General features: G+C 35.2%; 1 protein-coding gene across 8 annotated transcripts in view; it reads right to left on the bottom strand.

Annotated features, from left to right (window-relative positions):
- Positions 1–11,740, bottom strand: part of SYNE2 (spectrin repeat containing nuclear envelope protein 2) — a 416,774-nt gene that overhangs the window by 69,767 nt on the left and 335,267 nt on the right. For all 8 annotated transcript variants that reach the window (XM_056810866.1, XM_056810871.1, XM_056810867.1 and 5 more), the window contains 5 exons: positions 7,382–7,561; positions 6,479–6,598; positions 3,789–3,943; positions 3,181–3,325; positions 576–670 (listed from right to left, as the gene is read on the bottom strand). In XM_056810866.1, the coding sequence (XP_056666844.1) occupies positions 576–670; positions 3,181–3,325; positions 3,789–3,943; positions 6,479–6,598; positions 7,382–7,561 (695 nt within the window). The remainder of the gene's footprint in view (positions 1–575; positions 671–3,180; positions 3,326–3,788; positions 3,944–6,478; positions 6,599–7,381; positions 7,562–11,740) is intronic.

Here is an 11,740-nt window from a genome sequence, read left to right as displayed (position 1 = left end):
ATATCATTTTGGGGTCAGTGGCTAATCCTCTGATATAGCTTCTATTCTATGGTATGCCTACCATGGCAACTGAAAAAGTCCTGTGTCATCCCAAAGTCCTTAAGCAACAGAAACTTATATATCCAAAGGTGGCCTGTAGGACTCAGTGTACCTTCATGCATTCTTTAAGGTACATGCTCTAAGCAGGATGAATTAGGGGGACTCCCATCATATGTGGCACTGAAGGACTCTATCTGGTTTTTATTAGCTATATGTAGTATTGCATAAAGATAATGCTGGAGGAAAAACCTCAGAAAAGAAGATTTTTTAATAGGTAAAACTCAGGTTCCACAGAACTGATTATCTATCATAAAAACAGACACCCCACATACCTTTTTGAAAAGTGTTTTAGAAGCTTTAACAATTACAAGTAAATAAGGAGAACCCAACTTTGCATATATTTAGAACTATGTCACCCACTCCAACAGAGCCCTTCCTAACATGATGTTTATAGACATTGACTTCATTAGGATTCACTTCAGTGGAAGCCCTTTACCTGCTGAATTACCATCCCAAGAGAACAAGAAGCATCTTACCTCTTCTCTATTTCTGGAGTATCCAGAAGCTGGAGTGACTGGGTGACAAAATAATCAGCAATTGGCTGATTTACAGAAATCTCAGCTTGTAGCATCTGTAAGTATTTCAAAATATGAAATAAACACAATTCATTTTGCTAACTTAGATCTGTGTTTTATTTAATAATTAGAAAATGTTAATTATTCATCTGATATTCTAAAGTAAAAAATATTAAATAAATACATGAATTCTGAACAATTTACATTTTTATTTAGACTAAAGGAAAAGAATGCATTTGTTATTAGAAAACTGCTTTATCTGCTTGTTTTGTTGCTAATGTTTTTGATAATACGGTCAATCAATGTGTGTGCTGGTCTAATTTAGCTCTACTTACATTAATTATTTACAAAACGTTTTTCCATATTTCTTTGTATGCTTTATTTCTGTCCTTTTTTCCTTTTAACACCACAAGTGTTCAATCACATTGATATACCTTAATTATTCATCTTGCTGTTAGCTGTATCTACCCATTATACTTGTTGTTAACATGTTTGTTTTAACTCTTAACTTCTATCTTAGAATTGAAACTAGTAAATTTCCAATGCAGAAGAATGACAAGAGCTAGACAACTGGGGTTAAGTGACTTGCCCAGGGTCACAGAGCTAAAAAATGCCTGAGGTCAAATTTGAACCCAGGCCCTCCCATCTCCAGGTCTGCTTCTCTAGCCAGAGGGAAGTTAATTACTCATATACATTTATAATCTTTATAGGTTTCTTTAAAGACCCGGGGTGTCATTTAAAAAAAAAATCTGTTTACCACCAAAAATTCTATCCTCCATGTCATAGGCTCAGCTCAAAAGCCTGCATCTTCTTGACTGAGGTTCAGAACTGGGAAGTAATGAAGCACTAGCAAGTCACTGAACATTTAACAAAGGAAGAGGCTTGCTTTAACACAGCAAGGATTTGCAAAACAAGCAAACATTGGCAATGAGATTCTTTGGATGTGCCCTAGCTCATCTCTAGGTGGAAATGTGTCTTGTCAATCAGTCATCAGGGTGTAGAAAAAAGACCTGTGTAATCTTGGGCACCCATCAAGTGTGAGTGGCAGCAAACAACAAGAGGTTAGGACCTGGATTAAGAAGCTGTTACCAGGGAATCTGGGGCCAACCAAGTTACATAGGAGAAGAAACTGGCTCAGGAATCCCCTGGCCATTTTTTTTTCATTTATATATAATATATGTAAATAAAATATATAATTATATATAATAAGAGCAAATGCTAATGATACTTGTTTTTAGTGGTATCTGACTCTTTGTGATGCCATTAGAGGTTTTCTTAGCAAAGATACTGGAGTAGTTTGCCACTTCCTTCTCCAGTTCATTTTACAGATTAGAAAACTGAGACAAACAGGGTTAGGTGGCTTGCCAGGATCATATAGTTAGTCTGAACCCAGATTTAAATTCAGTTACTCCTGATTCTTAGGCTGGCACTGTACCACTTAGCTGTTCCAATAATGATAATAGCTAGCATTTATATGTTCCTTTACAGTGTAAAATAATTCTACTTTAAAGATATTTAGTAAATTTAATTGAAAAAAATTCTCACCATCACTAAAAAAAAACCCAACAAACCAAAAATCCAGTATAATGTTAGCAAATAAATATGTTCCAATGCAAAGTTTCCCTAATACATCTACATACAATTGGGATTTTAAAAATTTCTAATTTGGTGATCTTCTTAATTTTAGAGTTCACAATTTTAGCTATTAAAAATTAAACTTAAATTTAAAAAACTTTTAAAAGTCCACTAATTTAAAAAATTAAACTGAAAAAATAAATGCTACCAAGCTTGAACCACACTCTTTTGCACGGACAAATTTGGGTTGCTTGAATTTTGGATGTCTGAATGTGATTTATCTTTACATCCACAGTACAAGGGATGGTTTTCTCAAGCTCATGGTATGGAAATTTAGTCCAGGTTCCTCAATATTTTGATGGATGTTTGTAACTGGAAAAATGCAAATTATTTTACTTCTGCCAAAATTAAATCCAAAATGGAAGGCTGAGTTCCCTTAAGCACTATTTAAACTTTGCAAAAAAGGCTCACTTAATGTGTTTGCAAAACTTTTGTGGTCACATTGATCCTTTGCAAGAAGACCTAGAATGAGTTCCAGCATTTAAACAACTAGAAAAAAATATGGCATTGGGAATCTCTTCCAGGTAAGGCCATTTTCTACTTGTCTAATGTGGATTTGGGATACCCAGTAGATAAGAGCTTCTTGTCTTGAGGCAGGAAGACCTGAGTTCAAATATGACCTCAGAAGTTTACTAGCTGTGTGATCCTATGCAAGTCCCTTAACCCTGTTTGCTCCAGTTTCCTTATCTGTAAAATGAACTGGAGAAGGAAACGGCAAACCAATATCATTGTCAAGAAAACTCCAAATGGGGTCACAGAAGTCAGAAATATCTGAAATGAATGAAGTACAACAATAATGTAGATTTGATCCCAAGATATATACTATAGTGAAAGAATGAAATGTCTTGTCTAGTTTTGAGATATTTTGCCTCTGAAAATTATCCCTTTTTTTGGGTAGGATATGGGAGGTAAAGAGGTTTGCTGACCTTACCTCAAATGTTTTCTGTTGCTCTAAAAGATCCTCAAGTCTGCCAGCCAGGTTCATTTTCAGGCACTTTTCTATCTTCTCCAAAAATTGTATCCAATTTTCACATTTGTGAAGGAATTTTTCATTGGATCCAGTTCCTTGAAGTTCACTATAAGTTAGGTTGATACAGAAAGGATGTCACAAATTATGGCCATCAATTTTTTCTCACCTTTTTACTTTCCGTCTTGGAATTGTTAATTTTATGGTTGGATTGAATATTTAATTGGTCACCAGGGATTTAATTTCTAAATCCCAAAAATGAATTACTGAAGTAAAATGGAATTTATGGTAGTTTATTTTTACAATAGGAGGAGGAGATTAAGGAACCCGATTAGCTGATCCTCACTGACAATACTAGCTGGCTCAATTGTTCTTAATCCTTACAGAATCAATACGGTGTATTGGTTCCAAGGCAGAAGAGTGGAAAAGGCTAGGCCATGGGGGTTAAGTGACTTGCCCAGAGTCACACAGCTGGGAAGTGTCTGAGGACAGATTTGAACCCAGGACCTCACATCTCTAGGCATCAATTTTTTCTTGAGGGACATAATAAGGTCTGGATGTGATTTTCTAACCTGCACTTTTCCAGAGCTGTGGCAGCTGCCTGACTCCACTTTCGATTCAGATTTTGTAGTGTCTTTATATCTATGTCACTAAGCGGCAATTTGAAGCTCACTTCATTCAAATGTTCCATGTCAGGTGACAGTGCTGTTAGTTCTAACATATGATTCTGTTCAAAGAGGAGAGAAAAACCACAATTAAATTTCAGAATTTTTTTTCTTCTTGATCAGAATTTAGAGGTTTTAGAATTTTAGAGCCCAAAGAATTTTAGCTATTACCTAAACCAGTGGCATCAAAATCAACTAGGAACACTAAATCATACACAAGGATCCTTGAAGGCTGCCTATTGACTAACAAACCTATATATTAACTTTTTTATGTTTAGTTAAAGTTAATTTATTTTATTAAATATTTCCAATTATTTTTTTAAAGCCTTTTCCTTCTGTCTTATAAAGGACATTAAGTATCAATTTTAAGACATAAGAATAGCAAGGGCTAGGCGGTTGAGGCTAAGTGACTTGCCTGGGGTCATACAGGCCTGGTACTCTATCTGGGGTTCTACTTAGCTTCCTCTCCCAATTACATTTTAATCTGCTTTGGGCTCTATGCACCAGGCCATGTATTTGACACCTCTGATCTAGACAGACTCCTGCCTTTTTATAGATGAGACAACAGGCTCAGAGAGGTTCAGAGTCTTGCCAGAGTCTCCAATCCCAAGCTTCCTGATTCTCAAGTCACTGAAAAAATATTTAGCAACAAATTCATGTGGTCCGAGAGTGGAATGAGCATTGTTACCAGCAACGTGCTTCAATTGAGAGTGAGAGAAAGAAGTCACACATAAAACCCCATGTATTCTACATTATAACCATCCTGAAGTGGCCAGGACAGCTTGCCCAGTAAACACAGGATGAAGGAAATGTTGGAAAAGATAATAACTGTCTGATGGCATATGCCCATTATCCCTGCTACTGGGGAGGCTGAGGCTGGAGGATGGCCTGAACTTGGGAGTCTTGAGCTGCAGTAAGGATAAAAGCTGATCCAGTGTTTATGACAAATATTTAATGAATTTGGTGAGCTTCTGGGATTGGAAGGCCACCAGGCTGCTTAAGAGGAGTGAAAGGGTCCAAATCAGAAATGGAGCAAATCAAATCTCATACTGATTATCAGTAAGATTGGGCCCATGAGTGGCTGCTACATTTCCAACCTGGAAGATGGAAGGAAAGAAGGGAGGGAGGAAGGGAAGAAGGAAGAAAGAAAGGAGTGAAGGAATGAAGGAAGAGAGGAAGGAAAGATGGAAGGAAAGAAGGAAGGAAGGAAGGAATGAAGGAAGGAAGGAAGAGAGGAAGGAAAGATGGAAGGAAAGAAGGAAGGAAGGAGGGAAGGAAGGAATGAAGGAAGGAAAGAGGGAAGGAAAGAAGGAGGGAAGGAAAGAAGGAAGGAAGGAAGGAAGGAAGGAAGGAGGAATGGAAGAAAGGAAGGAGGGAGGAAAGGAAGGAAGGAGGGAGGGATTTGGAAGAGATGTTGAAAATCATCCAGTAGAACCAAGATTTAAACATAGATCCTCTGACTTCCAATGTGGCACTCTTTTCCACCATGCCATTTATACTCCCTCCATTCTATATTTTCTTCAACAAAGATCCAGGTTTAAAATTATGACCTAGGGCTGAATTCCAGAGGCTGAATCCCCATCCAAAGTTTTAATTAAGTTTGTTAACAGAACAATGATCAAAGTAGTGAAACAGACTAATACATCTTAAAATGATTTTCAGCAAATTTTGCTTCCAAAAATAATTTGAGGAGGCAGAATCTTGAACTGTTGAAAATTCAGGAACTTACCAGTCCCCAGTAGTTCATGTTGGAAGTTATACAGAAGGAATTAAGTCAGACCAACAAAAGAAACACAGCCATTACAAGGATACGAAAAGAAAGAACAAAAGCAAAACCAACCTAAACATTATAATTTTAAAGACCAAGGCTTGCTGGTGAAGAGCTGAGAGAGCTGTACCTTTCCCTTATTCTTTTTAGAGGAGGGCTATCAGTGAAGTATATGGTCTCTTCTGCCAAACTGAATTAATGTATTGGTTCTATCCCAGGAGAAATATACAGGTAGAATTTAAATAATATGACCCCTTCAGGGGACCTCAATGTACTATAAGAAATAGCTTAGCAGTAATATTCCTCAGTTTTTTTCACCAGTTTCCATTTTGTTATCCAAAATGGTTTGGTAATGGATATTCCCAATAAATTTGTTGAGTGACTGATGATTAATGATTAATTACTATTTTCTTAGGCTTTGTTGAAAATCATTCTAACATGTCAGTCTATTTCCTTAAATTGGTAAAATTTGGTTCAAGTACGGAATGATCATATTTTACATAATTTTAATTTCAAATAGTGTGAATGTGAATACATGTGACTACCTCAGGGGAGTCATTATTTGTACTAAGCAGGACTCGGCTATCTCATATTTTCAGTTTTACAATTCTAGGAGAGATCAATTCAAAAGTTTTGAGTTCTAATCATAGTTCAATTTAGGCTTTAAAGAAAATTGTGTAGGAATAACTTATAAATGGCTAGACTCAATAGTTGTCATTTTTTGTATACCAGCCCTACAATGCCATACAAACTAGCCATTCAACTAGCTGTACAAACAAACTCCTTATCCTGTTCCAAGTCCTTAGAAATATATCAGATTTGACTGTACCAGGAAGCGTTCTGGATCATCTTCTCTTCCCTGTAAATCCCAACTCTGTACTGAATGCTTGATACTATCTTCCAAAGATTCTAGTTGATGCCTGAAATCCTTCAGCTGGGAAAGAACATGCTAAAACAAGAGATATATTTTCATCAGAAACTTAGGTACATATGTAATGAGAAGAAAAAGTAAAGTATTAAGTATTATCTTTGATTGTTTATATATTCAATAACCATATATTATTTAATATATTTAATAGAATTTAATTATTTAATAACTATATCATACTCTGTTTCCAGAAATAATTATATATACATACTGTACACAAATAATATAGAAAGGAAGATGATCTGTATCAAGGTATCAAACATATTTTGATGTATAAAGATATAATAAACATGTTTAAAAAGCAGATGGTGATTTTAGATACTTAGTGATATTAAATACTTAACTAGTCTATATCTTTGCATTTGGCAATTATCCTTGGCTTATGGTGAATAGAATGGACCAAGAGAGGTGCAATTAATCTGCTCCCTCAAGTGTGACTACAGGGAGCTATGTGTCCTGGCATAAACTTATTTTTGCTCTCTGCATGCACAATTACCACTAAGGGGCTGCCAACAAGTGAATAAAGAAAACACCAGGTAATTTATGCACAATTCAATGAACATACTTTTTAAAACAATAGTAAACCTGGAATAACTTATTCAGGATAATGTGCTGACTTATAAATCATCACATGTAATGAAATGAACAAACTTTCCATAAAATATGCAAGTGCCATATAGGAAATAAATTTGGCTTAGCTTTATAAAAATTCATTTGGAACTGAGTTCAGGGATAGAGGGATCCCCCCAACTGCATTTGAGATCACAAGATCAAGACCAAACTAAAAATTAATTCGAGCTGTACCTCAAACTCATTTGACTTCATAAGCAGCATTTTTTCCAAGTAAGAAATCCTCTGAAGTGAAGAAGACTGATTAGAAAGAACGTCTTGCTTGACAGGACCTGCTTGCTCTAGGTTTGGTTCAATGACTGCTGAATTCTGAAGAAAGGTTTCTTTTATGTTCTGTAGCTCATTTTGCAAGTTCTGAAAAGAAGAATGTTGAAAAACAACAATTTTCCCCCTATTATCAACTAACATTTTACACTGAAGTTTGTCTTTTTTTTTTAATAATGTAAGCCATAATAACCCATGCAGCTAAGTTTCACTCAGTATGTGGTCTAGCAGGTGGCTCAGTTAAAAGATTTGTGGTGAAATCACTTATTCTGAATCAAACAATAACCAAATCCTTCTTCAGACTAAGACAGTAGAGGCTTTTAGCTCATAGAAATTAGAGGCTGCATGAATGGATTTTTCTGCATTTTATATTCTGAGCATTTTATAACCCTGATTTTAACATTATTACCTCAATGGTCAGTGTAACCTTCTACACCACTGAGGCATTTTGATATAAATAGAAGCATACCAAATGCCTGCACAGTCCCACCAGTTGGAAGGAAAAGTTGGTTTAGGATACCTTTGGAAAGTATTCTATATTGGAAACTTTGGACAAGTGCGTTACTTTAATAAAGCCTGCAGGATTTAATCAGTGGGGAAAGATCTCTAGTCTAAGCTTTCTAATCAGAGAGACAAAATTTGGGCCAGAACTCAACTAGATTTGTTTTTCATTTAAATAGCATCTATGAGGTTGGAGATAATGATATCTGTGAAGCTTCATAACAATTCAAGTGAATTTGAAATGTATTCAACTATCCAAGCATTCTTTGCTAATAATTACAAAATTTTAGAGCAAGCTACAGAAGAAAATATAACACTGTGCAGTGTGCAAAGTCACAATGTTCTCAAAACTAGAGTTTATATTAACAAAGTCACAAACCCACATTAACTATCAAAAACAAAGGTTTAACACTTCACTGATTCCTCTAGCATGTCCTATACAGTCTAGACACTGCACTTTAGGATTGAGACATTGCAAAAGAGTTAGGTCTTTCAATCATGTCAACACTCCATGATCACCTCTAACTTTATAATTCATGTTAAGTGAACTTTGCAGAATGCTTTGAACATAGTTCATTACTTTAAGGATTTGTCATTTTATTGATATGGGAATTTCCTTCAGCAACTCTACAATTTACTGTGACCAGAAAAATATTGCTTTGAGGCCAACCTGGTGATGAGCTTCTGATCATTTGGAGCTTGGACAAATAATAAATTGTTGATCACTAGCTCATACTCTAAACTCTTTCAGTTCCAGTAGTGTTGCTGTTATTCCATCATTTCTAGTTGTGTCCACTCTCTGAAATCCCATTTGGGTTCTTCTTCACACAGACACTGGAGCAGTTTGTAATTTTTTTTCTCTAGCTCATTTTACAGATGAGGAAACTTAGGCAAATAGGGTTAAGTGATTTGCCCAGGGTCATATAGCTGATAAGTGCCTGAGGTTAGATTTAAACTCACAAAGAAAAATATTCCTGACTAGGCTCAGCACTCTAAACACTGCACCACATAGTTGTCTGAGGATTTGTGTTCTGTAGGCAAAAGCAGAAAATTTAGGATAATGTCTAAATATTGATGTGGCACTGGATTAGTACTGTAATGAAGGATGTTACATACAGTAGGAATTTTAAAAAAACTTTGTTATATCTTTCTCTTTTTGGCAGAGAAGTAAAAGGTCATGGAGGAAGAGTGTTGCATATACTATGAATTAAGGTTGCCCTCTGCAGAGATTGTTTTTGCTGAACAATTTTTCTGTATTATAAAGGAGAGTTCAATATCAGAATATGGGAGATTATACAAATAACTATTTAGAAAAATGCATTAATAAAAGGTAATACTTTTTAAAAAATGAAACAAAAGTGGAAAAAATTTTATCGACCTGATGCTGAGAAAACAAAAATCTGATTCTTATATCTTCCACTAAACCTCAAAAACGACATACCACTCTTTGAATACTACTCATCTTTCATTATTTAGATCCAGTCTTCCATTTTTCCAAACCAGGATTTTTCACTTAAAATCTATGTGAGCATGGGTACCTAATTTAACTTCTCAGACCTCAGTTTCTCTAGGGCTTCTGAATATTTACACTGCAATACAGTATTTATAGTACAAAACTTCTGAATATTTAAAATAGTGAGTTGAGATCCCAAGAGAATCACAGGGTTTCAAAACTATATCAAATCATTATTAAAAGATCTCCCAGAGGGAACATGGGACTATATCAGGCTTGAAGGTGCTTGAAGTATCTAAATAGGTTATAAGGTCAATTTAACACTTTTGAAATAAAAAAATCAGTAGAAATTATTTTCTAAATTAAACTTATGAAATTAAAAATCATAGAACTGATCAGAGGAATTGACACCTATTCTTCCATGTCTAGGATCAATTTGTTTTGCTACAATTTGGTTTCTAAACAGAGACATTCATAAAAGCATGGTGCTGTCAAGTAAGTCTAGAGTCTAGTTACTGGGTATTAATGTGAAGAACAAAAAGAGACTGGACTCTGTCAGTGGGGATAAAAGAAATATGAGAAAAATTTCTTTTTCACACTATATTTGCTATTGTAGTCCTATCCCAATGAATTTAGCTGGCTCATTGAATGTCATCACTGTTTGGTTATTTCAACTGTGTCTAACTCTTCATGACCCCTTCTAGCATTTTCTGGGCAAAGATCATGGAGTAATTTGTCATTTCCTTCTCTAACTCATTTTATAAATGAGGTAAATGAAGCAAACAGGATTAAGTAACCTGTCCAAGATGACACAGCTAACAAGTGTCTGAGGCTAGATTTGAACTCAGGAAAGTGAGTTTTCTTGACTTCAGGACAGGCAAGGTATCCAGAGTCACTTAGCTGTCCTTGCTCATTAAGAACCAGAGAAAATGATGACATTGTGGCTGCTTATACCGGAATAGATGATGACAATGGCAATGAAGATAGGTAGCATTTATATGGATATGTTTGTAACATGTTTTTTCCATATATTATCTAATTCGATTCTCACAACTATCCTTTGAGGTAAATGCAATCACTATCTTCATTTTATAGCAGATGGAGGGTAAGTGACTTACACTGAGTCATATGGCTATTCCATATCAGTGATGGGAGTCAAGTTCAGGCTTCTCGATTCCATGTCTACCCACTGTGCTACCAGACTACCTGATTTACACAAACAGCATGAGATGAATGTCAATCCTATGAAAGAACTATCAAATGATTTGCTTTTTCTTTTTCCTATCCACCTAGATATAATTGGTCTGCTTGAAACTGGCCCTTCTGGCTTTATCTGCCTATGTCTGCATGGATGAGATGTGTTCTCCTTCTGCATAATTGGCCACTGGAATTGTACCTCCTAGTGAATTTGCCTTTTTTGTTTTTCAAATGAGTCTTAGTGGTTTAGGAATTCAAAATTTTCTGACAATGAGGGGTAAAATTAAGATTTACTATGTTTTGTGATGAGTTTTCAAGATTCTTTGGACTGAAAGCTTAGTTAATTACAGATCTTGTATCATCTGCTATTGTTTTGCTCCATTGGTGGATATTGGAAGTAGCATTCTTGATCTCCTATTACTGTCATCCTTCCTAACCTACAGCTTCCTTTCTTCATGAAGTTTTTTCTCATTAGATCTGTTTCTAATCACCCCTGTATTATCTGTATATGGCAACTTCTTGGGCACACACTAGTAAAACTGTCTTGTGTTAGTATGTGAATATAATATATATAAATATACACACATATTCATATATATATAAAATTTATTAGCACATACATTTTAATTATTTAATTTATTGTTATTTATATTTATTATTTCTACTTTATTATTAATATTAGTATATATATATATTACTTTGTCAAGAAGATTAGAAGCTTCTTGAAGGAAGGAAGATAGTCCCTTATACTTTAAAATTAAAAATTTTTTTTTTCAAAACTCCTACTTTCTGTCTTATTAATGTGCAGGTGGAAAATTTGCCATACTTGAGCTACACTCCCAGCATCCTTTTAAGTTATGTCCTCATTTTATGTAAAGATACTTAGGAGATAAATTTGGCTGAGACCCATGCTCCGGGGCTCTTTTTTGGGAGCTTGTGCTTTTGGTAAAGTGCTGCAGGTATGGGTCTCTGGTTCTCTTTGCTCTGCTCACTTGACTGAAAGAATCCTTTTTCTTTTCCCTCTCTTTTGATTATTATTAAAATCCTATACATTTTTAAATACCAGGAGTATTTATTCATTTTTACTCCTACTGTAACAATGCTAAGACAGAAAGTCA

The sequence above is a fragment of the Monodelphis domestica genome, chromosome 1 (genome assembly GCF_027887165.1).
Source record: "Monodelphis domestica isolate mMonDom1 chromosome 1, mMonDom1.pri, whole genome shotgun sequence".
In the NCBI taxonomy this organism is placed as follows: domain Eukaryota; kingdom Metazoa; phylum Chordata; class Mammalia; order Didelphimorphia; family Didelphidae; genus Monodelphis; species Monodelphis domestica.
This window is presented reverse-complemented; position numbering and strand designations above follow the sequence as displayed.